The sequence below is a fragment of the Rhea americana genome, unplaced genomic scaffold (genome assembly GCF_003343005.1).
Source record: "Rhea americana isolate MKP2758 unplaced genomic scaffold, rheAme1 scaffold_96, whole genome shotgun sequence".
NCBI classification, from domain to species: Eukaryota; Metazoa; Chordata; class Aves; order Rheiformes; family Rheidae; genus Rhea; species Rhea americana.
The window spans coordinates 643,550-669,821 of NW_028187155.1; the positions used below are offsets into that span (position 1 = coordinate 643,550).

The window sequence follows — 26,272 nt, forward strand, 5'->3', positions numbered from 1 at the left end:
AGGGCCTCCACAAGAAGGGCCTCGGCAAGGGCTGCTTCGGCCTCAAGCTCGACCGCATCGGCGCCATGAGCGGCCTCGGCTGCTAGGCCGCCCCCTGGCGGCGGTGAGTGAGCGCGCGGCGCGGCGCGGCGCGTACAGCGCCGAGCACCCCGCGGCGGCGGCGGCGGCCCCCCGGCTCCCTCCTCTTCCTCCTGCTCCTCCTCCTCCTCTCCCYGCTGCCAGCTCCGCGCAGGGCCCGGTGCAATATAAATTATAGACAATATAAATACACCCACTATAAAATCGGAGGCCAGGGGTGGTTAAAGCAGTGCCGCTGCTGCCCTAAAGACTCGGCGTAAACTTAACTACCCCAAACGCACCCCAAACCTCCTCGCGCGCCGCCGGCGCAGCGCGCAGCGGGCAACCCACGGGCCTGCCGTGAAGCAACCCGAAAAGTAGCCGCGGTCCACGGGGGGCCGGAGGGCAGCGGCCCTGCTCGGGCTCCCGGGCGGCTGCAGAGCGCACGCGAGGACGACGCGCTCCGCGGCCGCGCGCTGCCGGGCAAGGGAAGCCGCGCGGTAGGATTGGAACTAATGAGCCAGTTGAGCCGTGCGTGTCGGAGCCCTCCCTGGGCACTGCCGGKCAGCAGAGGAGGGCCCTCACGCTGGCCTTGCACGCCTGCAATTACACCCTTCCGCTAACCCCCCTGCTGCCCACGCTGCTTTAACTGCCTCTGCACGTGGCACGAAACCGCTGCTTTAGTCGATAGCTGCTGCCACGGTTATGGCCAGATCTCCCAGGGCTCCCTTTCCAGGTGAACCGGAGCCTGCAGGCTCCCAGGAGGTTTGCAGAAGGGGCTCCAGGCGCAGCCACGTGCTCCCCCCCTGCTCTGAGCCCTGTGTGCTTGACGGATGCAGGTGACCTAGGACCTCAGAAGCAGGCGTTTAGCAGGGAACGTATATACTTCCCGCATGCCTGTGACAGGAGGATTAGCAAGATACCTGCCTCAGTCATTCTCTGATTCATTTATTTTAAGAGAAAAAAAATACACATAGGTTGCCCAGGTGCCTCCTACTTGTCAACACAGCAACTAAGGACAGTGCTTTCCTCACCCAGCCTTCGCATCTGACCAAGTTATTAGAAGCTGTGAGAAGTTCCTCTGCAGTACTCCACTGTCAGTGTTCGTAGGGACCGATGAGATAGAAAAGTGTCACTTCCCCGCAGCAACCGGTCTGGGAGAAACACGGCAGCTCCTCCACTGCCAGCTCTGGCCAGCTGTGCTGTGACAGTGAGCCACCACTGGCTTGGACCCTGCCAGCAGATTTTATGCAAAAAAACTCTCATGCCTGGGGGAACCACTTGCCCCACGCAGCCCAGGTCAGTGAATATTCTTCCTGTAGCCTTACTGCTGCTGGCAAGGCACTGCCCCATTCAAAGAGACGTGCCCTCRCCCTGCAGTAATGTGATCATGCACGGAGAGGACCGGACCCAGAGATCCTGGCATTCTGGAGAGAACAGTAGGAAGAGCAGGGCCCACAGGATGTTAGCGCTGGTCTGTGGCTCTGCCCAGAGGGGTCGGTGCTGTTTCTCTGCTGATGCAGGCCCTTGTCCAGCTACTCCTCAGTTTTCCCAAGGAAGCACCCAGCCCTGGGCTCTGAAAGGCAAACACATACTATGTATCCAGCTTGCAACCATCCTCTCACATTAAATTCTCATTAGGAAAAATTCTTTCATATTCGTATCGCATCCCTGCCTAGCTCACGTCCCAGCCAGGTCTGACCCTCACCAACCACAACCAGACCCCATCCCTTGGCTACTTCCTTACCAGGCACAAGGGCCAGAAACCTTGGGGCCGGACTGAGGCAGAAGGATCCCTGGGTCAAACTCCTTTTGAGTTCTTGCATTCAGCTTCTGGATCCAGTCCCTTCATGTCTGTAAAGCTTTAGACAGGTGGAAAGTCTGACTAAGCCAGAGGTGCACAGGAGGAAACCTAAGCTCTTTCAACAGCCTCAAGATCCCTGCTAGACCCAGGACAAGGGGGAGCAGGAAGCTTCYCTTGGTCTCTGCCATTAAGTACCAAAGAGCTAGAAAGCAGCGGGTTAGGTTCTTTATAGCGTTAGCATGAGCAAAAGGCTTGGCGAGGTCTTCTACTGACTTCACAATCCCTCCCTCATGCCTGCATTTATTCTAGTGGGGGTTTCGGCTCGGGACTTGTAAGGGGTGTTGTATGGCAAGTACTAACAGGCACTTTGTTCTTGTTCCTTGCAGGGCTTTGAATCAGTAGTCCATTTTTTCCCACCGTGGCTGTGCATGGCCATCCCCCAGGCAACGCCTAGAAGAGCAGAGACCCYCCTCCCCCCAAAATGGACAAAAGATGTGGCTGTGTTTTTCTTTTCGGTACGAGGAGTCATGGCACCAGCTGTTTTGGTTTTGTTATTTTTTTAAAAAGTGCTCTCTATCTTATATATATTATATATACAAACACTCACCAAGACAAGGGACAGTGCTTTTCCAAGAGACTGATGAAGCCAGCTGTATAACGTTGCTGTTTGTAAATTCATGTCATGCATAAATGTATTTATGTTGTAAAGCTATTTATATATTGTTTATAAAGAGATATTTATAAAAAATTATTTATGTAACTAAATGAAAAGTCAAGCATTGTAACATTTTTTGTCCTAAGTAGTTGAAAAGTTAAAAAAAAAAAAAATCATTCCGTGTGGCATTTTGTAACCTGTCTTTATTTATCAAATTCACTTACAATTTAAATGTCAGATTGATTGATTTTAACAGAGTTAAAGAAGAAACTGTTCAGATGTTTTAGAAAAGTCAAGAACAAGAGAAAGGCCAGCTGATATTTTAAGCTTTGATCCCTTATGCAAAGTAAACTTGCGCCCAATCCTGTGATGTTCTGATGGACCGAATCCTGCCTAGTGCTGCGTGCAGCTGCAAGCCTGTGCAGGACCCAACTGAACTTACTGCAAGAGCATGTGGCCTCAAGCAACTCATCTATCGCCTAGATCCTGAAGCGCACCCATGGAAACAAGCCCATCACGTTCAACAGCCTAAATCTGGATAGACAGTGATGTGACAAGAACAGCATTTGGCCTAGGAGTGTTTTAACCGCTCCCAGTCTGCAGGTTTGGGTCCAAATTCCATTCCGTAAATACRGCTACATCGCTGGGTGCTGCGCATGGGCATACGGAGATGCAGTCRCTGCCGAAAGCAGCACACAGACCTGCCCTCGCTGTGCTAGCAGGAACAGAGCTCTGTGCTGGAGGCACTGTTATTCAAGGATCCAGCAGTTTTTAAAAGTATCTTCTTGATATTCTCATTCTCCTAACATTCACCACTAAACTGCAGAGTCCTTTTCTCCAGCGGAGAGATTTATTTAACTGTGCCTGGGACAATACATAGACAGACCAAAATATATTGAGAGCTGCCTGGTAAGGATTCATGAACACAGCTGTTGCTACAGCTTCTTTCTATGTAAAGTGCATGAAATAAATCATTAAAAATGACTCAGAACTCTAAAGGAAACAGCAAGCAAGGGGGCGGGGAGCACAGCAAACAAGCAAAACTCCTGTATGAAGGCTCTTTGGTCTCATTCTTCAAAGAGGCCTTAGAAAAGAGTGGCAGGCACCCAGCCGAGCCGTGATGAGAGTCACAAATTATACCCTGACCATTGTAGTGGGCTGGGAAACGACAAGTCTTATGTACCACTGGGCTCCAGTGCCTGGGACAGTGCAAAAAGAAAGTCACCGAGACCTAGAGGCAAGAGATTCCTTCCCTTAGCTACCACCAGGAAACCACAGAAACCTCCAGCCAGACTCTCCCCAACTATTAAAGGAGATTAAGTTTACAGACGAAAAGGATTCCTCAAGACACCCAAAAGTTCAAACATCAGGTTGAAGTGTGTATGTGACATTTCTAGTCTTGTAAGGGCAARCCTCCATCAGGAAGAGGCACCCACCCCACAGGGCCCACAGAGTCCAGTTGGATGGGAAACAGCAGCTGATGGACCAYGTAAGACATTGCCTAAGGGGAACAAATTCAGGATCCCCGGAGGTAGGACTTGAGGGAGGCAGGAAGGGCAGCTAGTGTAGCTCTGTATCCTGCCTCAGGGTCAGTGAGCACCTTCCAGAGATGTCCACACCTAATGACAACCAGGCTTTGGGGCCAGGGCTCTGTAAGTTCTGTAAGGCAAATACAAAAATCCACAAAGTTTATCCGACCTGCTCTGCACATCTTTAGAGGAAAGGAGGGACTGTGCACCTTAAGAAATGCCCAGAGGGAACTGTCAAGTGTCACCCAACAAAACTAAGGACAATAAGGAATCACTTGGTGTCAAGACTTTGCACACCAGGTCTGAACAGTAGTGCAACATGGTACTGCTGGTCCCCCTTCATAGTCCCGTTCTTTGAGCATGAAGCCAATAGAGTACCAGGCTGGGACCAAGGTAAATCTCCCTTYCAGCTTTAGCTTTCTGTTGCAAAAGCAAAGCTGGAGTGAAGCCATCTGCCTGATGACCGAGGGCCCCTGGAGCCCAGAGCAGATGGAACTTTTGATCCTACGAATTCACACCACAAAATTTGTCAGCCTATGCAGGGCACAATGGCCTGAGCTCAGGTTGGGAGTAAGTACCTCAGAGAGATCAGAGCCTGGCGCCACACAGGGTCTGRATTCCCTTTCCTCCTCGGCAGGGTGCCGTCCGAGGGGCAGAGCACAGCTCTTACAGTGTGGGTTCCTTCCCTTCACRGGGCTTCCTAGAAAAGAGCAAGTCTAAAGGAAAAGACAAAGCTGCATCTCAAAAGATGCTAGTTTGGCAGCAGGAGAGCGATCACAGTAAGAGCTCCCTGTGCAGAAGGACAGGATAGAAGTTTGGCTCCTTGCTTTGCCACTTCCTTTCTGACCATGGATAAGTTACCCTGCCCCTCAGCAAGCTGGTTTTCCACCTGCAGGATGGGAACATCAGCTCGYCCCATGCCCCATGCAGGCACAACGTGCAAGAGAGAAGGCAGCGCTCGGGGTGAAAAAGCACTTGGGAAACCTTTCAGATCAACTTATGCTCAGCACCGGCATGGCCCAGCCAGCTTGATGGGTCTGGCTGCTCTGCAGGGAGGAGTGCAGAAAGTGGGGCTGAAAGCAGAGGCCAGTTTCCAGAGTGGCAACAAGCACCCTCCTCAGTTTGGCWGGCAGGCCAGAGCGGGAAATGGAGACAGCTCATTAGAGCACAGCAAGCATCTGGTAAGGCCACAGTTAGGTCTCCCTGACAGGGGCTCTGTAGGAAACAAGGCCAGGAGAAAAGAGAAGGGACACAAGAAATCAATTAAGAGGGGAGGAGGCATTACAGGCAGTGGAAGCAAGCCGATCTCACTTCGCTGACTCCTTTGTGGACCAGCCAAGTTAAATGCTGATGACACCCAGCAAAAGGATCTGGGTCCAGCACTAGAAACCTCCCTCGTCATACCCCAGAAAGGAGAGTGCGTAACTGAATGGAAGAAGCTGTCCTGGACATAAGGTGCAGCCTCGGGGAGTGGCATTCGAATTCTCAAAGGTGAGCTCAGCAGAGGATGGCATTTAGCAGAGGTGGATGTGCATATACACACACAGCTGGAAGTGAGGGTGGCTGAAGTCCCAAACTTCTCTTGCCAACACTGTGCTCAAACTAACACCTGTGAAACCTATGTTTCCAGTTTGACCAGCCAAATGAGCAGCAAACACATTCAGCTTTCAAGTGGGAACGCTTGTGACATGACATAGGGAGCAACAGCCTTGGTTTCCCTCTTCAAGAGCCATTCACACCACGAGATGAATTGTAAGTCCCTAGCCTGAAAGGGCACACTGCTGTCTAGCGAGAAAGGATATGGAGTTTTCTCTAGTGCTGTTGCACAAGTGCCTTACAATGCCTGAGCAGGCCAGAGCAAACCTAGGAGCTCCCACATTAGGACACACATCTGCCCTGTACCACCCTGGAAATCGGCTCTATTTTCCCARCCCATATTGCATGCTTTTCCCCACATCATTAATGCCACTTTTCCACAGTACTTATTACTGAAGGGTTACAAAGCCCAGCTTAGGTGACAGCACGTCCCCAACCAACAAAGAGAAAGAAAATCCCAGAGCCCCAAAGCAAGAGAGCAATGGAATTTTCCAGTTGGAAAGAGACTTGAGACACTGAGCAGRGACTGCCAGGGGCAGAAGCACACAAGCCCCCATCACTTGCTCTAAGACTTCTCCAAGTGTGGACTGCTTCCCTCTGAATGCAGAAAAACAAAGGAAAGGGATCACAGGGCAGCTTCCAGAGAGAGAGCCTTCTTTTGACACAAGCACAAGTAGCATACAAGAAGGGAATTGAATGCAGGCCCCTTCCTGTCAGTCAGCAACTAACCTTGTCAGAAGGGATGGCAGCACTAACTGAATTAGGCAATTCATTAGGTTGGGGCACGCAGAAAAAGCCCATACTCTTCGGAGCAGAACTACAGTGAAAATCCAGGGTAATGAGTTGCAAACTGCCTTTGTAAATGACACTTCTGCAGTGACTCTGGCAGGCTGGGAAAAGAGCTAATAGGTAAATCATTAGGTAGCATCCCTTTGATATCGTTGAAAACAGCACAGGCTATTTTCCTGCCCCCTCCATAATTAACCTGGCAYATTACCCATAATACTTCAAGCCTATATTCCCACAATGGGCCAACTTATTTGCATCGAGGGAAAAGCAGGGTACAGTTTACCTGAGGAAAATGACTTCCAGAAAAGCTTGAAAAGCTTTAAGGTTCTCCCCTCCCATATACACGTGCTGCATCTTTAATTACGTCAGCAATGAACCTCTGCCCAGCCAGGGGACCAAAGCACTTTAAAAACCTCTGTCACAGCCATCACACACGAGAGATGCTGTCCTGGAAACTCAGGCGAAGAATGGCTGATTTGCCCAAGGTTATTCTCTGCAGCTGTAACAGAGCTGGGCTAGGACACGGCTCTCTGCTTCGCCCCTTATTTATAGCGCCAACCAGTGCCCTTGTCCTTGATTTCCATCATGCTAAACCAGGCAAAAGCCTTTGCCCCCTAGATGCAGAACAGCTCTGAGGAGCAATGCCTACCCACCTGGCTTGTCTGCCAGTTTGGAGAGGTGTCATCTCACAATGATGTAAAAGGAATAGCATCACAGCTGGCAGGTGATCCTGTAGGAACTGGTGCTCTCTAACAGCTGTGAAGGTGACAATGAAACACCAAATGTTACATATTGCATCAGAGCAAGGCAGTCTTAGGACTGTGCTGATCATGAGACGGAGATTGAAACATCAGGACTAATAAGGTACATAGCTTCCAGAAGAGTCTCTAAGGCTAGACAGCACAACTTCTAAACTTCATGCCCATGAGAATACAGCCCTGCTTTCAGAGAAGCTCAGAAAACTCACARAAAGGCAGATCTCCAAAAGAGCAAAGACTCCTTTACCCACTACAATCAGCTCTTCTTGAAACACAGAGATATCATCTGTGTGTCAGYATTTGAAAAATGTCCTAATGATATTGAGATTCACAAGCTTCTACAGGATACCTAGAGCTGTGAAAGGGTCTCCTCTCTTTTATTAAACTACATCAAGCAAGGACTATTGGCACAAATTCTTCTGAGCTCTTGCAGAGAAATACATATTTCAGGACTGTTAAATGACCTTAAGGCAACCCTTTATTATCTAGAATTTCCAGGGTGCATGTTCTCTCACTAGCACAAGAACACCTTCCCTTTTTCTTGATGTGGGAAAGCCATGATCAGTCATCACACTCATGCAATTTGCAGCTTGTAGTAAATACATCAAGTCATCTCTCAAGACTTATATGTTGTGGGAAATGAAGCATGTGTTCCTGTATATTTTGAGCCAGGGAATGGAGAGCTGCTCTGCCTAATCCTTTGCCTGGTTCACTGCTCAGAGATGGGGGTACCAGCACTGTGCCTCTAAGAAGCAGGGTGCAGCCAATCAGACTAGGGGGTAAATACCTGCTCTCTTAACAGTACATCCCTCTAGCTTCAACCACCTTCCTCTGCAATAGGGCCAGGACTAATGAAATATCAGCTAAATGTCAACAGTCCCTAAGAGACGCTGACCTTTGCCACAGAGCAGAGTGAAACGACGACATATTTCTTTAAAAAATGCCGATAAATTCAATCAGACTGTTAGGTTAAAATTCCACAATAAAAATACAAGGTTGAGGTTACATATAGGAACCAAAATCACTTTAAACTTTAATTAACCCCTCCTGATGCCTGTGGGCTACTACCTCTCGGACTGTGCAAAAATAAGCTAAACAGTTCGACTATTTGGTCTCCTTGTATTAGGTCAGATGCTGTAGAGGACTTGGTGGGGGGAAAAAACAACATAAAACATTATACGACTGACCAACCGAGTCTATATAATCGTTGAACAAGGTATTTGATCTCTCTATTTCTCCATCTTCAGAATAATAAAGAACAATGTTTTTTCTCTCATTACAACATTTGCAAAAGGCTCACAAAGTAAAGAACAGCAGCACCAACAAGCCTACAAATGCATATACTTTGACTGTTCTACCCCAGGACAAAGTGGGCTTTGTTTCGTTTTTTAATACCTGAGGCCTCTCTAAACAGCTTAGACAGCATTCATATAAACCTGTACAGAACTGAATTTTTAGAAGTCACATTCTATTAGAACTACCAAGCTGATCGTCCTCTCACTTCTGCATTCGCTGCAATGAATAAACTCAGCTTCCCTTTTTTGAGTGCATCTATCAATGCATTCTCCCCCCATAGGATAAGCAAAATGCTGAAGAAAAGTTGTGCATCATTTTCCATTATTTCAAGAACTGAATGTTACTCAGTAAAATTCACTTTGGGGAGCTGGCAGGAGAACAGCCATCTCTTACTACCACTCTCTACTGTGGGAAGAAAAGCTTCACTCTCCTTACTTTCACTCYGGAAAGCAGATCTGCAATTCCTACTCAGGTGTCTGACCTATAGAGAGAGACCTCTAAAGCRCCTGTAGGCTGTGTGTCACTTAGCTGTCAGTCTGAGAACTGAGTCTCAGGCTAACTGGGTCCCTAGGAGGGTAGAATTCCAAGCCTGCATGAAGCTCCATGGGTATCCATGGGTCTTCACAAGTCTGCGCAGGGCTGGTTTCAAATCTGAACACAGAAGGGTCTGTCAGCAGACCCTTCCTGCTCTGAGMCTGAGAGAGGGGGAAAAAAAACAATAGGTTTTGAGTCACAATTTCTTTCTGAAAAAGAAAAAAAAATTTGTCATCAACATTGCTTTATTATGTTCCAGAATTGCCTAATGTTAGCTGGTATAAACTGAGTCACAGCAGGAATGCCAGGGACATTTGTTACCACGAGGCGCAGCTTTAGGGCTAGGGCAGTCTACCAGCACTGCAATCGGCTGAGATCCTCTCTTCCATTTTCCAGCTCAGTGCTCAGCTCCATATTAAACAAGCACTTGTACAAGCAAAGCTGCAGAATATGAAGCTAGATAATAAAGCCCTGAAGAGCAGAGGGAAGGCAACTCCATCTACTTTGTCTCTCTCCAGGTGGAGGAAGCAAACAGAAGTTCAATAGCCTGAATTTCATCCTGCTGTAATCTTGAAGTGAGGTGCAGCTGGAGCAGCCCATTGCTGCCATAAAATACAGTAGAGCAGGATGGTCTCCCCACAGCAGGAAGCAGTGTCCAGCAGTGCTCAGACAGTGTTAGTTGCCTCCAACAGGCACAKGCAATACATTGGACTTTGCATCAAACCCACCTCTCCGTCCATCTCCCTCTTGTCCTCATAACAGGATTAACCTCTCCAGACACTCCCCTTCAAATTGTCTTCAATTCAATCCCGACCAGCCCCTAATTCACATAACTCTGTTCCGAGTTGCTGTCCCCCACTGCAGCTACAGCGAGTCAGCGCAGTCTTTATCTGTTATCCTTCTCACACAGCATTGCACCTCCTGCATTCTTCCCCATTAACAACTGCCTTCTGCTCCATTCCTGGAACAGCTTCCAACTCTTTCCTTCAAGCCAGATTCATTAACCAGCTGCTGCAGAGCTGTTTGCGTCCCCCAGGTACTCKCTGCATGTCATTTGTTAATGACTCATCTCAGACTGGGCTCATTGCAAAGACGCCCCCTTCCTTTTGCGACACTGAGCACACAGCCAGCACACCAGGAAAGCCACACATGCAGAACAGCTCCGTTCTGTTCCATACCCCGTTCCTTCTCTGTCCTTTCCCATCTCTCACACCAAGCAGCACAGGAAAGATCTTTATTCGAAGTGCTATTTCCTCCCGTGTTTCTTTACTGATCAAAGGCAACGCATACCAAAGTGCAAAGAAGACCTCCTCCCACAGCGAGACTTTGAGAACAACAAAATAACGTGAGAACAACAAAGTAATGTAAGAATAAACTGAAGAACTTTCAACATATTTAGCAGGCAGGGAACAAACATCAAGGATGCCATTTCCCCAGCAGGCTGTGGCTTGCTGAGGAGGTAAACCTATTTCCAAAGGCAGTTGTATTCTTCCTGCCTCTTTGCAGGACTGATGTTAGAAATGGGAAGGCAAGAAAAAAGTTCAATGAAGACTAGAGAACCATTCCTCCCTAGTCAAATCTTGTGAGGACCTAGATGACTAGTACACTGCAGCAACCCACAAAAAAAGCCAAAACAGAAAGGACTCAGTCTATCTTCATCATCAAATCTATTAGTYTTGGGTGCATTAAGTCCCTCTATACCTCCTGAGAACCTGTCAGCTAAGCACTGGCAGAAGCTAGTACAGGAACTAACACAACCGCTGCTTGGGAAAGAAATCCTTTGAGATTTAAGAGAAGGCTTCACACTGGGGCCTATTCACTTGACAGCCTTCATTAGAACTTTTTTGGCTAGGGTTTTTAGGGGACAGACTGCTGGCAAAGAATCAGAAATCAAGAGACTTGACCCTTGAGGCAGCTGGCTGGGAGGTATTTAGATCTCTCTTAGGATTCAAAGCTGGTATGCCTGCGCTGCAGGAGAAGAAAAGAGTAATTTACTTTCACAAGTGTATAAGTCCTGTGGTCAAGGACTGAAAACACGCAATTGGAAAAGAACCCTGGTAGCARTAAGAAGAAGGCACACGCGCTGCACAAGACACACACAGGTGACAGTTGGCTGCAGAACTGGAGCTTAGTCACAGTCCTCTGCTTAAACAACTCCCCTTCCTGATCATGGAAGGCCCTTCTCTTTACAATGTGGAATAAAGTTAAATAAAGGGGCCAAACTGCAAAACAGTACCCTGCTAGACCCAAAGTAAAGAATCAACTTGGCCTAAAACAGAGCAGAACTTCAAAACTCCCACAATTAGGCAGCAAAGGTTATTTATGCTCAGATTTGGCTCAGCTGTTGGCTTTGCCACAGGTAGTTCTGCATGAACTTGGATAAAGACGAGCTACTGACAAAATGGGAAGTGTACTTCACTACCTCTCAGWCACGTCAGGGAGGTGTGGTCAGACCTTCTGATAATGTAACTTCAAAAAACAAGTAAACACTTATGCAAACAAGTGCTGTTGCACTGCAAGCCTAAAGCAACCTCAAAGCCAAGACTCCAGGCTCTGACATTAAATCAGCATTTTTAATTTTTTTCCAAAATGTGCTTTTTTGTCAATTGCTGTTTCAATGTCAACCCCACCCCCCCCCTTAAAAAAATCCACACCTTGCCAAACTAGGTGCAAATCACCTGAAGTTAGTCTGTAACAAATAAAAAACACAAAACAAAGGCTGAAATGCTTTAGAATCACAACAATGTACAAAAAAAGGGAGGAAAATACAACCTGAAAGTGTTCAAAATTCAGAAAGACTAGTCAAGTCCATTGCTTCAGCAAGGGGATGCTGCTGCGACCCCTGCCAGTGGGTCCTGGGCCACTGGGCCTGCCACATGCTAAACGGGCTCTTCTCCTATGCAGACCACTGTCACTGGCATCCGAGGAAAGCGAATGCATTACCCTTTGGAGGTACTGATGGGGGAACAACTCACAAGCAGCTCTGAGAGATCACATCACATTCAGAAGGAACACAGTAACACAATTGCTAGCACGCCCCTAACTATCTGTAAGAAGGAAGGCTTAAAGAGAGCAGCCTGCTTCCTCCTCACTGTGCTGATGCCTCAGAGATGCAGAACAGTGCTTGAAATCTGTGAGAGATTAAAGGGCTTAGTAAGGGCAGTAAACAGACGGTTAAGTAAACAGCCCAGCACTGGTCTCATCTTCACAGAGCGAGGTAGTGTGAATTTCACCCCAGTTTGTAACAGACAGGGGTAGCAGAAAGGCTGAAGACTTCCATGTAAAGCAGTTCCTGGCCTAGAAACCTTTCTGTGCTCCCTTTGAAAATGGAAGATCTGTGTTGACGGCTTCCTCGCTCCCAGCCTGGTTTTGGTAGCCACACTTCAACCCTGAAATTCAGACACTTGCTATAGAACTTTTCCTGAAATCTGATTTAGTACAGCAGCTTCCTCAAGGTTGAGTAGTAGTGAGAGTGGCTGGGAGGGAGCAAAACTGTCCACAGATTTCTCTTTTTCTGTCCCTTTGGTTAGTCCTTCTCTTTAGAAGTCCCTCTTTAAAGGACCTGGAAAACAGGGACACCCTGGAAATTAATAGGGCCTACAGAGTGTAACTTAGCCAGGTGCTGCTAACTGGGAGCTGTATTCAAACAGGGCTTTTTTTTGCCAGCCTGAAAGGGACTGGCCCAGAACCCACTGAAAAAGGAGACACAGGCCCTTTTTTGCTCCTCCGGCTGTCATTCCTAGCTGAATGACATTTAGATGGTATGTTCTAGTGACGGCTGGAGACCAGCCCTTTGACTTTGGACATCTTCTTTGTGGGCTGCCTTTGTTCTGCATGCGGAGGGCATTCTCGCTCTACCAGCTGCTGTTCCATCTCCTGTGCCGACGACGAGGCTGTGGCTTTTAATGTTTTCTTTATGTTTGTGACCTGGCCAAGAAGAGACAATGAATCAGCACCTCTTTCTTCCTCTCCTCACTGTAGAGGCTCCATTCATAAACACATTGAAAACCTCTGGAGCACAGAGTGGAGGTTATAAAGTAAACTGTCACACCAGAAACATTCTCATTGCTCTACATTCAAGATTACTGAGGGTAATAGTTTGTCCTTACTTAGAGGTAGAGTTGTTAATATTCCATACTGGTCCTGGACTAGAAAAAAATGGAGGTTACTTATCTCTTAGAAGAGACATTGGCACAATACAGTGCCACCTTCCTAGCTGGTTGGAAGGACCTACTACTGCTTTGATGTAGAAGGCAGCCATCTTACCCTTACACTGGCCAGGAGYAGCAAGGACAGAGGAGGTGGAAAGAAGCAAGCTTACACTTATGACAGTGCTCAAAAGTGAAAAGGGAAAATGACATTTGGCCTAGTTGGCTGAGTCACAGATATCTGCTAGAAGCAGGAACAGGAATTGGTCCATGGAAGGTAGCTGCAGTGCTTCTGCTACTCTGGCTGAAAAGGAGAGATGCAGCATAGGCATGATATTCTGCCCCTAGAGCCCAGTAGGACTCACCAGAAATACACCGTGAATATGAGCAAACAAACAAAACAAAAAACACCACAGGTCAAAACAATTCCAGAAATTAGGTGTGTCAACTCCCAGCCAAAGGTATCTGGCAAAACAAATGCACTACGGTTGCCAATCAAGCCACCAAATAAAAACTGCTTCAAAAGGCAAATGTAAACCTGCAGGGACGCAGCACTCTGAAAGAAATTATCCCTGAACAAGTGTCTCTGGAGGACCATTTTCATCTTTACAGCTGTATTAGCCAAGATTTGTTCTCACAAGTAAATACACACCAGGAGAAGCTGAATTCGCGTGCCGATGCCGCCATCTACTGACCAGCTGCAAGAGCAACAGACAGCAAGAGCATTTCCAATTCACACCTTCGAAGACAGGGTGTGAAGAGAGCCCTTTTTGGGTGCTCAACTCGACACCAAAAGACAGACCCAGAAGGAAACTGCTAAGGGCCCTTTTTGCAACAGCAGTGAGGCTYGAGAGATTGTTAATTACACCCTCAGATTTAAAACAAAAGCAAACTAGTTTTTCCTTCCTCCCTCCCTTACACAAAAGGAGCAGAATTACATCCTAGCTCTGCGTTAAAAGCGCTCGTTTCCTAATGGATCAATTCAGGGAACAATAGSTAGCGCACCCTTCTAGCCCACTTTTAAAAAAGAAAAGTTCTAAACTGCTTAGCATCATTGGTCAGATTCAACGCCGGTCTTTGAGGTGTTACTTCAACTTGGGAAGAGGTATGTTTTTCCTATCCCAACACAGCACATCTGATTCGCAAGACTGCTGGCCTCCTTCAGAGGAGCCATGGCCATTAACCAGGTTTGACCAGAWTATTTTCTTCAGTAAGCACAAATATTTATCAAAAGCATAGAGTGGTCTAAAATGACTCTGTACCCACCTCCATCTCTACCTGCTGCTGAGTTCGGTGATGGTTCTCTTTATATTGGTTGGCTCTAAGTACTTGCTGCTCAATTCCTAAAAGAACTGCTTCACAACCATCGCACCTGCAAAATACAAACAGTGTCAAATAGCGCTCCTGAATGCTCTGCAGGACAATTTGTCAAGCCATCTGACAAGTCACGCTCGCCTAAAGACTGAGATTTTTAAATTTATCCTTCCTGCTCAAAGGTTAAAGTTCAAAAAAAGTTAATCAAGAAAAGGCTTTGCTGTTCATTTGATGTATTTCACAGTATTCTTTAGCTAGTCTACATTACTTTTTAAGAGCAGGTGAGAGTAAATGCAGGTTCAATGCACTTTTGTGGCCCTGCAGGAGGGCAGGACAGCCACAGCAAAACCAAAACTGTAACAAGTACATTGGTGAAGGTACCTGAGAGGGAAGCAGAAAAAGCTTTCAGCCTCCTCTTAAATTAGAATTACTGCTTAAAAGTGTAATGTAAGACCTTTTCAAGAGTTAATAAAATTTAATTAGACAAGAAAAGTCAGACTGAAAGAATTCCCATGCTTGCTAAGTGTTTTGAAGACAAAAACAAACCTCCTCCAACAYAAAGTTCATAGCAGAAACGGACAGAAAGGCAGTCTGCAGAGGGTTCATTGTTACGTTCCAAGCAATGCTGTAAGGTCCTGGAAGCTGCCACAGCCCTCCCTCCAAAAAGAGATTGAGGGAGCTGGAGCAGAGAGGCAAAAAACTTGTCTCCATCCCAGGATAGCACGTTTGCACAGCAATTTAATGATTTTGCATGCATCCATTACCATAGCAACAAGGCAGAAATTCTCAGTAAGCTCAGATCCTGCCACAGGCTCCACAACAGAGAAGGGAATTTCTCTGGATGGGAAGGGAATCCTACAAAAAGACGAGAAGCAGCTTCCTGGCAAAGTTTTTTTTTTTTTTTTTTTTTAAAAAAAAAAAAAAAAAAAAAAAAAAGTGGTACTACAACCCAAATATGATGGCTGCAGGCAGATTGCATTTGGAGGAATAAAGACGCAAAGGCATCTGGAACTTCGCATTTGAAAAGACTTTACCTCCAAAGAACTGTGATAATATAGGATATGCCCATGCAGTTCTTATCTCAGTGAAAAAAAGCAGAAAACTAATGGACAGTTCTATTTTCTTATCAAATGTAACAAAAGAGGAGGGAGGGAGGAGTTCATAGCATACAACTGTGATTCCAGGTGGCATTACTGTTTGACGAAGGCCTTGATTCCTAGCCAGGGTTCTGCCAGGTAAAAACTAAGGTGACAGAAGAGTCTTAAGAGCTAGTACAACTTGGCTCGATACAGGAACACAAATTGAATCCTAGACAGGATCTTGGGGATCTTGCCCAACAGACACTTTCTCCAAGTGCCTGCTCACAGCATAAGACTTCTGATTAATGGAACATGCTAAAATTGAGCCAACACTTGAAACTTCAAGGAGTCAGAAAAAGCCAGCCATACAGACTATGTACAAGGAATAAGCAAGCTGGAAAAGTCCGTCTCACCATTCCTGAAGTGTTCTGACAATGTTACTGATGTCCTTCTTCTGAATGTCTCTGCCAATACAAAAATCGACCTCTAGCACCTGATTTCGTTGATCCAGCTTCCCCTGGATAATATCGGTATAAACAGCTTCAATAATGAGATCTTCCAGCTCCCTCAGATTCCTCATGTCCAGGTCCTTCAGCAACACGGAGTAGGGAATACACTAGAAGTAGCAAGTCCAAAAATAAGTTATCAGTCCTAGAGCCAGAACAAACAGGTAAGTCTCAAACAGAAGTAGGGCTGGCAGAACCTCAACACCCAAACGTTTATTGTATTCCAGACTTCAGCCCGCAAGTGTAACAGTGACTGATTATGGCAAACAAACACTTAGTATTAGGCTAGATCATATTCTGACACAATTTAGGTAATTCCTGAAGCTTTGGTACAGTACAGTCTGAAGGAAAGAGATACTAGAATTATAGAAGAAATTATAAGTGTCAATATATTTCCTCCAGGAAAAAAAAAAATCAGTGGTTTTAAGAATGATTCTCTATCCCCAGCAATGAAAGAAGTCATACAAAGTGTCCCAGGCCTTACTAACCAATTTGCATGGCTATTCAAACACCCTTACTTCTCATCCCTGAAAGTTTATTAAGTTAGACTCGCAAATGCACAAAGAGAGAACACTATATATTACAAGTACTTTCCAAGCTGCAGGGTACTTTGGGGGGGTACTCTTGCAATGTGATATAACTAATTACAATAGAATAGATGCCAATTAAAATAATAATTAAAAAAAAAAAAAGAAATACGTTATCAGTCACGATGTACTTTACCTTCATTCTGGAAGCCAGGCTTACAATTGTCAAGTGTTTCAACTTATTTTTCTGAGTCACTGTCAATTCAGGCAGGTTATCTTTGCTTGCTGTTAAAGTGAAAAAACAAACAAACAGACAAGATTCATGACTTTAAGAATTATATAATCCAAACTGCAGCACTATAGGCCAGTTAAACCACACAAAATCCTGAAAGGCTGAACTTCTCCAGCTACTATGGTTGCTGATGAGCAGAGGGAGCAACCGCTGATGACAGATCACCAAAGCCATGGAAGGGAGAGGAACAGTTAGAGAGCAAGCTGACAATTCCATTCTTCACTGTTTCTTTAGTAATTCTGGTTCTGGAATTAGAATGCAACTCACATCTACACAAGAAGCATCCTGCCAAAACAGTTGGTCAAAGCTTTGTTCCCATCACCAAGGCATTTTTATTTCATTAGTGAGCTGACAGAATAAAACCTTCCCTATTTGCTTTTCCAGTTGTAAAATACAGTTGGCTTTATTTCTCTGAAGAGCTATAGAATTTAGTGTTGAAAGTGTTAAGCAGCAGGCTGAGGAAGTGAGGAGAAATTATTAATCTAGACATTTATACAGCCTCACTGACACCATATTATAGACACGTGCCTCATGAATATTTAAAACCAGAAAGACAACTGGCTGCTTTCCAAAGCAAAGAATCTCTTTAAACTATCTGCTTTAATGAAAAGGAATGTTTCAGGAACATTCAAGTTCTCCCACCTCATTCAATGCTCTACATTTTGACTACTTTTCTTCCTTTCTCTTTTTTCACTCTTTCTCAGCTTCTCCCTGTCCCTCCCCAGAAGTAGAATACTTGTTTCACACACAGGCATGATGTATTAGAACTGGATTTCTCTGGGCCGGCAAAATTGCTTTGTGAACTGTTGTCTGAGGTGCTGTGTGGTCCAAGGTAGCAGTCACAACAAAACACAGCAGACAACAAATCGTTTGTAAAGAAAGGACTGCACTGTCACATGCTGGGATGTAAAACTCACGCAAAGGAAACATCCTCTCATCAGCCACAGAATTAACGAGACTGACGTTGCTCCATTGCCAACGAAGTTTCCAACGCTCACATTTATTGATGCCATTTCTCCTTATGGGAACTAGACAACTCATCCACCACAGTCATAGCCAACATTATGATGGAATTATTTGTCACACTCTGTAATACTCTGGATTCAGGCTATTACCCACAAATAAGTACTATATTGTAGCAGAATGGAAGCATGAGCACAAAAGACACAGCATCTTCAGATAGACAGTCAGATGATTCACACAAAACCCTTTTAAAGCTGTATAAAAGTCATTATTCCAATTTATATTCCCRTTCAGGATTTTTTCATTTTATTTCAGCAAGAGTCACAAAATAAAAGGTTATCCTATAAACCACAGAGCATTTTAGAAATAACACAGAACAACTTTGTCAAAGTTTTCTGCAACTTCCATAACCAGCATCATCTACATTTCAAAGTCAATGTCTGAAACTGCTCTCTACAGAGGTAAGTGGTCTGTGAACATCACTGAATACTACTACAGACCAATTCAGCTCAGCGTTGCAGTTCAAGCCAAACTAATAAAATACCACAATCTCTAGCCTGACTATAGCCCYTCCTCCACGTTTCAGTAAATGAAAAGCACCTACGACCAGAGGGTTACAAACAGCTCTCCTTCCAAGCAAATTTTATGCTCAGACCCCTTCATCCTACCACACTACACCAAGTGCTACAGAAAACATGGAAACGCCTCTTACAATTATAAAGTGCAATTTAGTCTCACAATCTGCAAAACACTAGGCAGGGCCTTACCTACATAGTCTGGGTATGTTCCATACGCAAACAGATTCAGCAACTGGAAATAAGCAGCATTAGGCCCTTCAGCAAGCTGGATGGAAAGAAAACAGAAGAAATCCTATTTAACGCAATAATAGCCAATATTATACTGGTAGGCAGCTTCTGCAGGGCAAATTTTAAGTCTACAAATGACAAGCAATGCTTAGAAAAGGAACTACAACCAGGTCTTAGAGAAGCAGACCCTTTTCATGGTCTCATGAACAGCAGTATATTTCAGCAGTTTCAGAGTCAAGATGATGCAACTATGTGCCAGAATTTAAATACAGTTTGGACTGTCAACTGCTCTGTGCAGCATCTTGCAAGGTAAAAGCATAAAGTGACTCTTAATTTTAGCTGACATCCTACAGGTCAGCTCTTCTCATCATATGACAGGCAAGCAGACAACAGTGTTGGTTGGTTAAGCATCCTTGCTGTTACTGGGAGAGCTAAAACAGCTTATCTGCAGAGTGACAAAAGACTAAAGCAAAGCAAACATTTTAAGTTGAGTGCATCTGAAAGTAACAGCTCTCTCTCACATACAAACACTTCCCTGGGAAAACTGCAGCATTAATAAGTGACTTTTATGGAGTTGTTGGGTTTTTTTTTAATATCATTTGCTATACATAGATCTATAACTATGGAGGCATTTTTAGACATACCTAAAAGCCCATCTGGAAAGCTGAACTTGCTCTATGCCATATTACTCCAGCTGCAGAGATATTCAACCTGGATTCCCTCTCTGCAGTAAAGGGGGTTGCTGGCAAGACATTCTCTTTAAAAGCTCTGGAACTTACTTTTCGATCTTTGTTTGAAATGGTTTGGATTTGGTTACCACTCAGGCCTGATACACTAGACATCTGTTCTCAAAGATTTTTGGAGAGCATTGAGGTTATGCTTTCCAGGACAACAAAAGCACAGAGAGACTTTTTTTGTTGTTGGCTAGCTAGATGCCTTCTTAAAATTGTTACTACGCTGCTGCCAGGATTTTGCTATATTAGCAACCACATACAGTAGCAAAGCTTTATATAGGTATTTTTTAACATTTAAATATATACAAACAAAAGCAATGCCAATCTCATATTCACCAGATCCTTCCAAAGCACTGTATGACTCTTGTATGACACAAGTATCTCAGAACCCAGATAGGTCACATCAGGCCCTTCCTGGAACAACAATTTTACAAGCATAAGGTATCTGTGGAAATTTCTGGGGATCCCTTACACTGGGAGTGCAGAAGGGGCATTAGAAGAATTCCTCTCTTACCTCTTGCACATTTGTTAACTCCAATAGCTCTCCGAAGACATAAACCCCAGGAGCCTCCAGCACTTGGTTTATAAGAGCAGTCAGAGCTGAGCCACTTGTGCCTTTGGCTAGTAAAATAAACTGCTCAAGAAGATTGCAGGACGGCTTCTGTTCTCCTGCCATCCTAGGTTTTTGAATCTGTCAACAACAACAAAATGTATTAATTCATCCTTCCTTCTCTGCTAAATTCTATCTGACAGTGGATTGGAAGACACACTCAGCATAGTAAATTTTGGCATTAGTTTTGCTAAGTTTTTCTTTGGAATTCAGAGGGCAAGCCAGAATTCTGATTTATCTGAGGAGCAGGAACAATTCAGGCAGTATCTGGCCAAAATTTCTGCAGACTGTTTGGTCAGTTCCCTCAAGGATCCACTCCTGCTAGTGGGAGAAAAGCTTAGCTTTCATATTTTCAGACTTTTCCTTCTACCAATGCCAGCAAATAAGGACAACTGCAAAGATATTCATGTCTACTAGAGACTAGCTAAGTCTTCCTCCTTCCCAAAACTCATTGCATAAACTTTGAAAGAGAAAGTGACTTAACCTTTCTGTAGAATTTATCCACCTTGCAAGGCCCACATATTGCACCTTTTCCTTTGACACTAGTTACAGACAACATGTGAATATATAATTCCTATTCTCAGCCTAAAAGAAGAAAAAGAGCTCGAGTGGGTAAATAGCTTATGTCTACTTTGCAAAATTAAAGTGTTTTGGGTTAACTAGAAAGCGTAAGTGATAAAAATACCCTTTCTACAAAGACTCTATTTATGTCCTTGTAAAGCGAGGTCTTTGTCTTCAGCTGTTGCCTGATATTTTTGATGTGCATGTTGACTCCCAGCACCAACACTTTGCTTTTGAAATGTAAAACACTACTCATTAACAAGTTCAACAAAATAAGTTATTTTTAAAATAACTAAGATAAGATTTCCAAAGCATGTTATTCACGTACCAAACAAAGAACTTACCAGGCACAGGTTTCTTCATGTTATGCTTATATAGGAGAATTTTCAAGTTTAGTAGCTAACCTTTACTCTGGTGAAGAAGTTAGGCACCAGAGAACCTACATTGCATTCTGGCCGACTGGCAGACCACAGCTGTCCTTTCAGAGGATGGTACAGTTACACAGGTACTTACATTATTTTGGCATACCTATGCAAATTCAGACTTCTGAACACAATACAGCTAGCTTCAGTTATTACTCAGCTCCTGAAAACACGCTTTACTCTGCACCTCTAGTTACACATGGTCTCAACCTGAGAGGGTACTTTTGCACTTTCCACACAGATTTCAAGGCTCTTAGTTTAAAATCTATTTTCATTAAAGGCACACATGCAACCTGATGAACAGTACCTCAGTTTCCAGCTGAGAAATCCCTGCAATACAATAACACTTAGTTTGGCTTTCCAATATGCTGAAGGGCACATAAGTACTCTTCTSTCCACTCACATATAAGGAAAGATATAGGACAAAGTTTTCTCAGGATTGAGCATGAAATAACAGAGCTGGGAACGATATTCACATTTCAGGGTTCCCAGGCTGTTGTCTTCCTCCAAGCTAATGAAGCCACAGACTGGTGCATAAAATTACAAAAGACTTATTGGCCTTATCCATGCTCTAATAACACAGGAATGCCAATTCTTTGCTGCTGCTTTTTTTTTTTTCCTGAGCGTACATCTAGACGACCATAACACTACTGCATTGATCGTGTCGCTGGGGCTACCACACTGCTCTTTTCCATAACTGACTTATCCTGACGAAAAGCGACTGAAATGCAAATGGAAGACGCGTTAAAGAAGGAGCTTGCCCAAAGGCTGAGAAAAACCGATAGAGGGGGATAAACCGCCCCCCGCCCCCGCCCTACCGCGGTCTGTTTTGAGGCGCCCTGAGGCGCGTTAAGGCAGTAAGCGGCGCCGGGAGGACGCGGCAGGCAGTCCCCGGGGCCCGGAGGCGGCSAGGCCCCCGCCGCTGCAGGCCCGGCCCGCCCGCCCGCGGGCACCGCCGGGGCCGCGCCTCGCCGCCCGGCCGAGCCCGCTCCCGCCCAGGGCCGCCTCGCCCCTCCCCGCCGCCCCGGTCCCGCTCGCCTCAGGGCTCGGGGAACCGGGCGCCCGCTGCCCCCGCCCCAGGTGCCGGGACGCGGCCGCGGAGCGGGGAAGGGCTCGGTGCGCGGAGGAGCGGGCGCTGGCGGGCGGCTCCTCTCCGCCCCGGCGTTACCTCGCCGCTCCGGCTCGCCGCCTTCCTCCCGCCCTGCGGCTCCCAGCGCCGTCCCCGCCGCGCCTCAGGCCGCCATGATGGCGGCGCCGGTGTCCCGCGCCCGGCCCCTTCCCCCGGAACGCGCGGCCGCGCCCCGAGCCCTGCTCCCCGCCGCGGCCGCGGCCCCGCTCACGGGGTGAGGGCCGAGGGCGGATGGCGGCAGGCGCTGAGGGGCCGGGGTGCCCGGCGGCCGCTCTCCACGCTGCCCCGCCGGGGCAGCCGGTGCCCCCTGCCCGGCCTCGCGCCCCGGGCGTCGGGGTGCTGCGGCCGCGCGGGCCTGAGCACCCATTCCCGCTTGGGCCGCTTCCGTTCGGGAGTCTGTGTCGCGGTCACCCCCGCGCGCAGGGCTCGGCGAGCGCTTGGTCGGCCGCCGAGAGCACGGCGAGCCCCTCGCTCCTGCCTCTGCGCTGAGGGCCGGCCCGTGGCCCCCGCGCCGCGACCGGCCCAAGGCTCAGCTCGCCCGGCCCGGCTGGCTGGGGTACGTAGCACCGCACCTGCGCTGGGGGAGGACCAGCTGATACCAAGGGGGATCAACAGGCACCTCTGCAAATCCACATTTCAGTGTTTGCACAGGAAAAAAACCTCTACGTGGGCTGCCAGGGTCACTCCTCTTCCCCACCACTTCCTGTTCTTTCCACTCTCTACAAATCCATCACAACCGAACAACTGGCAGCAAGATGGGATGGGGTTCATCCTAACCAGGAAGAACCAGAGCTGCAATACGATTTATTTGCTGGTAAAAGAGGGTATGATTCTGCTGGAGGCACTGCCTCAGTCTGTAGTGCATTTAATAAGAGTAAGTGCAATGAGGCAGTCCTTTCTGCTTCAGCACAAATGTATGGCAAAAATAAAGAGCTTTAAATAGTAAGAACTATCTAAAAGCAGAAGAACAGATTTCACTGAAATGTGGAGACTGCCATCAAACTGAACTCCAGCGCTTTAAGTGAAAGACATCTACCTGCACAAGTGATTACTGATTCAGATCTTAACATTTATCACAGTAATACATATAATCACTTGGAAGCCTATGTTTTAAGGAATAAACACTGCTTTGCCAAGCTGTGAGACTGCTTAGTCTCACTCTTCAAGTAGGAGACTGCAGGGAAAAGCAACTCATAATCCAGTTCTTGTAGCTGAGGGCTCCAAAAATTATAAACATGTCCCTGTCTTGACCTCAGATAATCTGTCAGCTTTTCCAAAATGTCAGCGGGATAAAATGCCAACCGATCTGGGAGGAGGAGATTACAATAATCAAGATGACAGATGAGTGAGGTGTGGGAGAGTGTTACAGCAATGGGATCAAAAAGGAACTCACGGATTTGGGTGACACTGAAAAGCAGGAAGCGTGATATCAATCTATTTAATTTCCCTGGTCTACCCCAAAGGATTGGGAGTAAATTTCCAAGCACCAGACAGCAAGAGAATTTCAAGATAATGCTTTTAGCCAGTTGTCCTTGCCTTGACCCTTAGAGACTCTTTGCAACCAACACACCTCTTTTGTGCTCGAGCCCTTTTTCTGAAGACAGCTGGACACGGAAATGTCTGATGTAATGCTCAGCACCCTTGGTGGGAGTGGGAGTGGATACTGGGGGATGGCATGGTTGGATTAATGATCACAAGGAGACCTGCTGGGCCTGGAACAATCAAGTGGGAAACAATGTGTCCCAAATGAGGATTTACAGTTTGGGGCTGCAAACAGTTCATTGCCTGTTTTGTCAGCTGGGGTCCCTGCCTGCAGTGCTAGCCTGCTCATGACAATACAGAGTCCCAACTAAGATTTAGAAGTCAGATCCTGAAATTGCTGTGGCCTATGCCCCTAGACTTACCAGTCCCCTTCTGAAAGCCCACTAAATCCCCTCTTTTTTCCCCCTCTTGCTGCAGACCTTACCTTTCTGAATGAGATCCCCAATCTCAGGCACCAAACTTCTCTTCCTTCCCACTGCACCTCCCATTTCCCCATCCATCCCACTTTTATCTTGTCTGGGAGAGCAGATCCTGGCACTGCCACAGGCAGGACATGGAGCAGGTTACTACGCATTAGGTGCCCTGTGGCTGGCGAACTGCCATGCATAGTTTCTTAGCATCTCATTTATGTAATAATATCAATCCATAGACTGCAACTAAAGTGCACTGGCTGGTGCACACTCATTTATTGGGATGTGATGAGCCTGGCAAGACTTGTGGCATCCCTGGCAGTATTGGACTCAAAACATCCCTTGGGCTGGGTCTGCAGGCAGTGGGTCTCATTTAGCCATGGCACAGCAATCCCTTAGAGCAATTATTCTCTCTCACGCGCCATAATTTCCTGGAAAACAGTTTGATTTTTTAAAAAAGCAAAGTTTCTGTCTCTCTTGAGGGCACAGCAGTCATTTGGGACATGCCACACTGTGGCAGCATCTTGGGGTATTTGTACTGCAAAATGACCTGTAAAAAGGAGTAACATTTCAAAGCTACATATTTAGTGTGTTCTTTGTTTCAATGGCATGACAGTTTGGGTCTATTTTACACTTACAGGTTCCATTCATCTTCTGAATCCTTGCATATGCTACAGCCTTCAGAACGGATTAAATCTTCCATTTTATGGCAAGACCCAGACAATGCCTGAGACACTGAAATGGGGCCGTTAATGGCAATAAACAACTGAACAGTTGTGCAGGGGCAGGACAATGGAGGCTGCCAGCTGAGCCATTGACTGCTCCTCTGGCCAATCCTCCTGGGGTGGGAACGGAAAAATGCCAAGAGACACAGTGAAGGATCACAAGGTGCTAGAAGGGATTTTAGACTCTAGCAAAGTGGTCCCCATGAATGATAAACCACATTAGAGAGCCCAGTCCATGATGTGGGGAGCAAGGAGGCAGCTGGAGGAGTTGAGATCCTCTCCAAGACACAGACAGAGAGCCAAAAGACTCTGAGGAGGTGGGTCTGTTAACAGTTCTTTAGCTAAGAGAAAAGTGCTCCTAGCTTTAAGCTAGTCCCTGAAGATCAAACTGTGTACTGGCACTGGCAGGAGCGAGGACCTTTCAGGGAATGAACATCAGAAACTATTAAGACAGGTGATGGGGCTTAGCCTGTATCCCAGTCATCTACAGCCAGTCCCTGGGATCCCACCTTCCAGAGAAGAGCTGTTATACAAGCAGAGAGCTGCAGGTGATGGGATCCTGCTGCGACGCTCTGGGCTTCACAGCAAATTGGATGTAAAAGACTAGGCTTACACAGCAAGGGAAGTTAGCCAGGGCTGTAACAGGGCATTCAGTAATTTACTTAAGCCACACACACATCTCATCTGCACAGGGAGGGAGAATTACCTCCTTAATGACATCCTAAACAGGTCCTCCACCACAGTTCATATTACCCTGCAGATGCACTGAAACAGTTGCCCTGGGAGAGCAATGCATACCCTCATTTGTCTTGAGAGCTGTTAAAGCTGAAATCCAGGATTGAAATAGAAATATATGATTGTGAGCTATTTCCCATGGATCAGTTTTGCAACCTCTAGCTGGAGCCTGCAGGTAAAAATCAAACAGTTACTACCAAGTCCTGCTGCATTAGCCCCTTCTAGGTCAGTCAGAAGGGTCTTTCAGTTGGGCTGTCCTGACATCTCCTGACTACTGACAGCCAATCTGGTTGGCTGAAGTGGGCTTCAGAGGACATTGTCAGCTAACTTCAACTTTGGAGATAGAGTGTCCCCCCCCCTTTTTTTTAAGGGATAAATAAGGGGATGCCCAGCTGTCTCATTCCCTTTTAAACTGCTATTGCAACCTCTCACCTCCACCCACACAGCTTTCTGCATGCTGGGAGATGTTAATCCATTTTATCTTTTAATGTTGGCATTATCTCTTGACTCACCCCATCTCTTCCTCTTGTGATTCTGCAACCCAGGTCCCTTTTAGGCAGCAGATAATTCACCTTATTTCCCAGCATCGCCCGAGAAAATAGACTGTAATCCAGAGTAATCTCCCCAAGCAGTGGGGTCATGGAGCCCCAGGGGGAGAATTTGAGAACATGGTTTCTCTCAGTAGCTGATATATGCAGCTACAAAGTCATCTGTAAGGGACAAATACCTGGAAGGGTGTGATCAGCAGCAC

The 26,272-nt window shown here is 46.4% G+C and overlaps 1 protein-coding gene across 12 annotated transcripts in view; it reads right to left on the reverse strand.

The window, feature by feature from the left end:
- The window catches only part of COPS7B (COP9 signalosome subunit 7B), a 33,827-nt gene extending 7,555 nt beyond the window's left edge, over positions 1-26,272 (reverse strand). The window contains exons 1-9 of one of the 12 annotated variants that reach the window (XR_014898240.1): positions 22,149-22,216; positions 19,902-20,078; positions 18,615-18,690; positions 16,789-16,877; positions 15,973-16,175; positions 14,433-14,538; positions 7,084-7,186; positions 1,805-1,919; positions 1,547-1,633 (exon numbers count right to left, since the gene is read on the reverse strand). Coding sequence is in view for 8 of the 12 variants with exons in the window: in XM_085325123.1 (XP_085181249.1) it covers positions 12,787-12,945; positions 14,433-14,538; positions 15,973-16,175; positions 16,789-16,877; positions 18,615-18,690; positions 19,902-20,063 (795 nt within the window). In the remaining 4 variants the exon portion in view is untranslated. The other 11 variants (XR_014898243.1, XR_014898241.1, XR_014898242.1 and 8 more) reach the window with 11 other exon arrangements.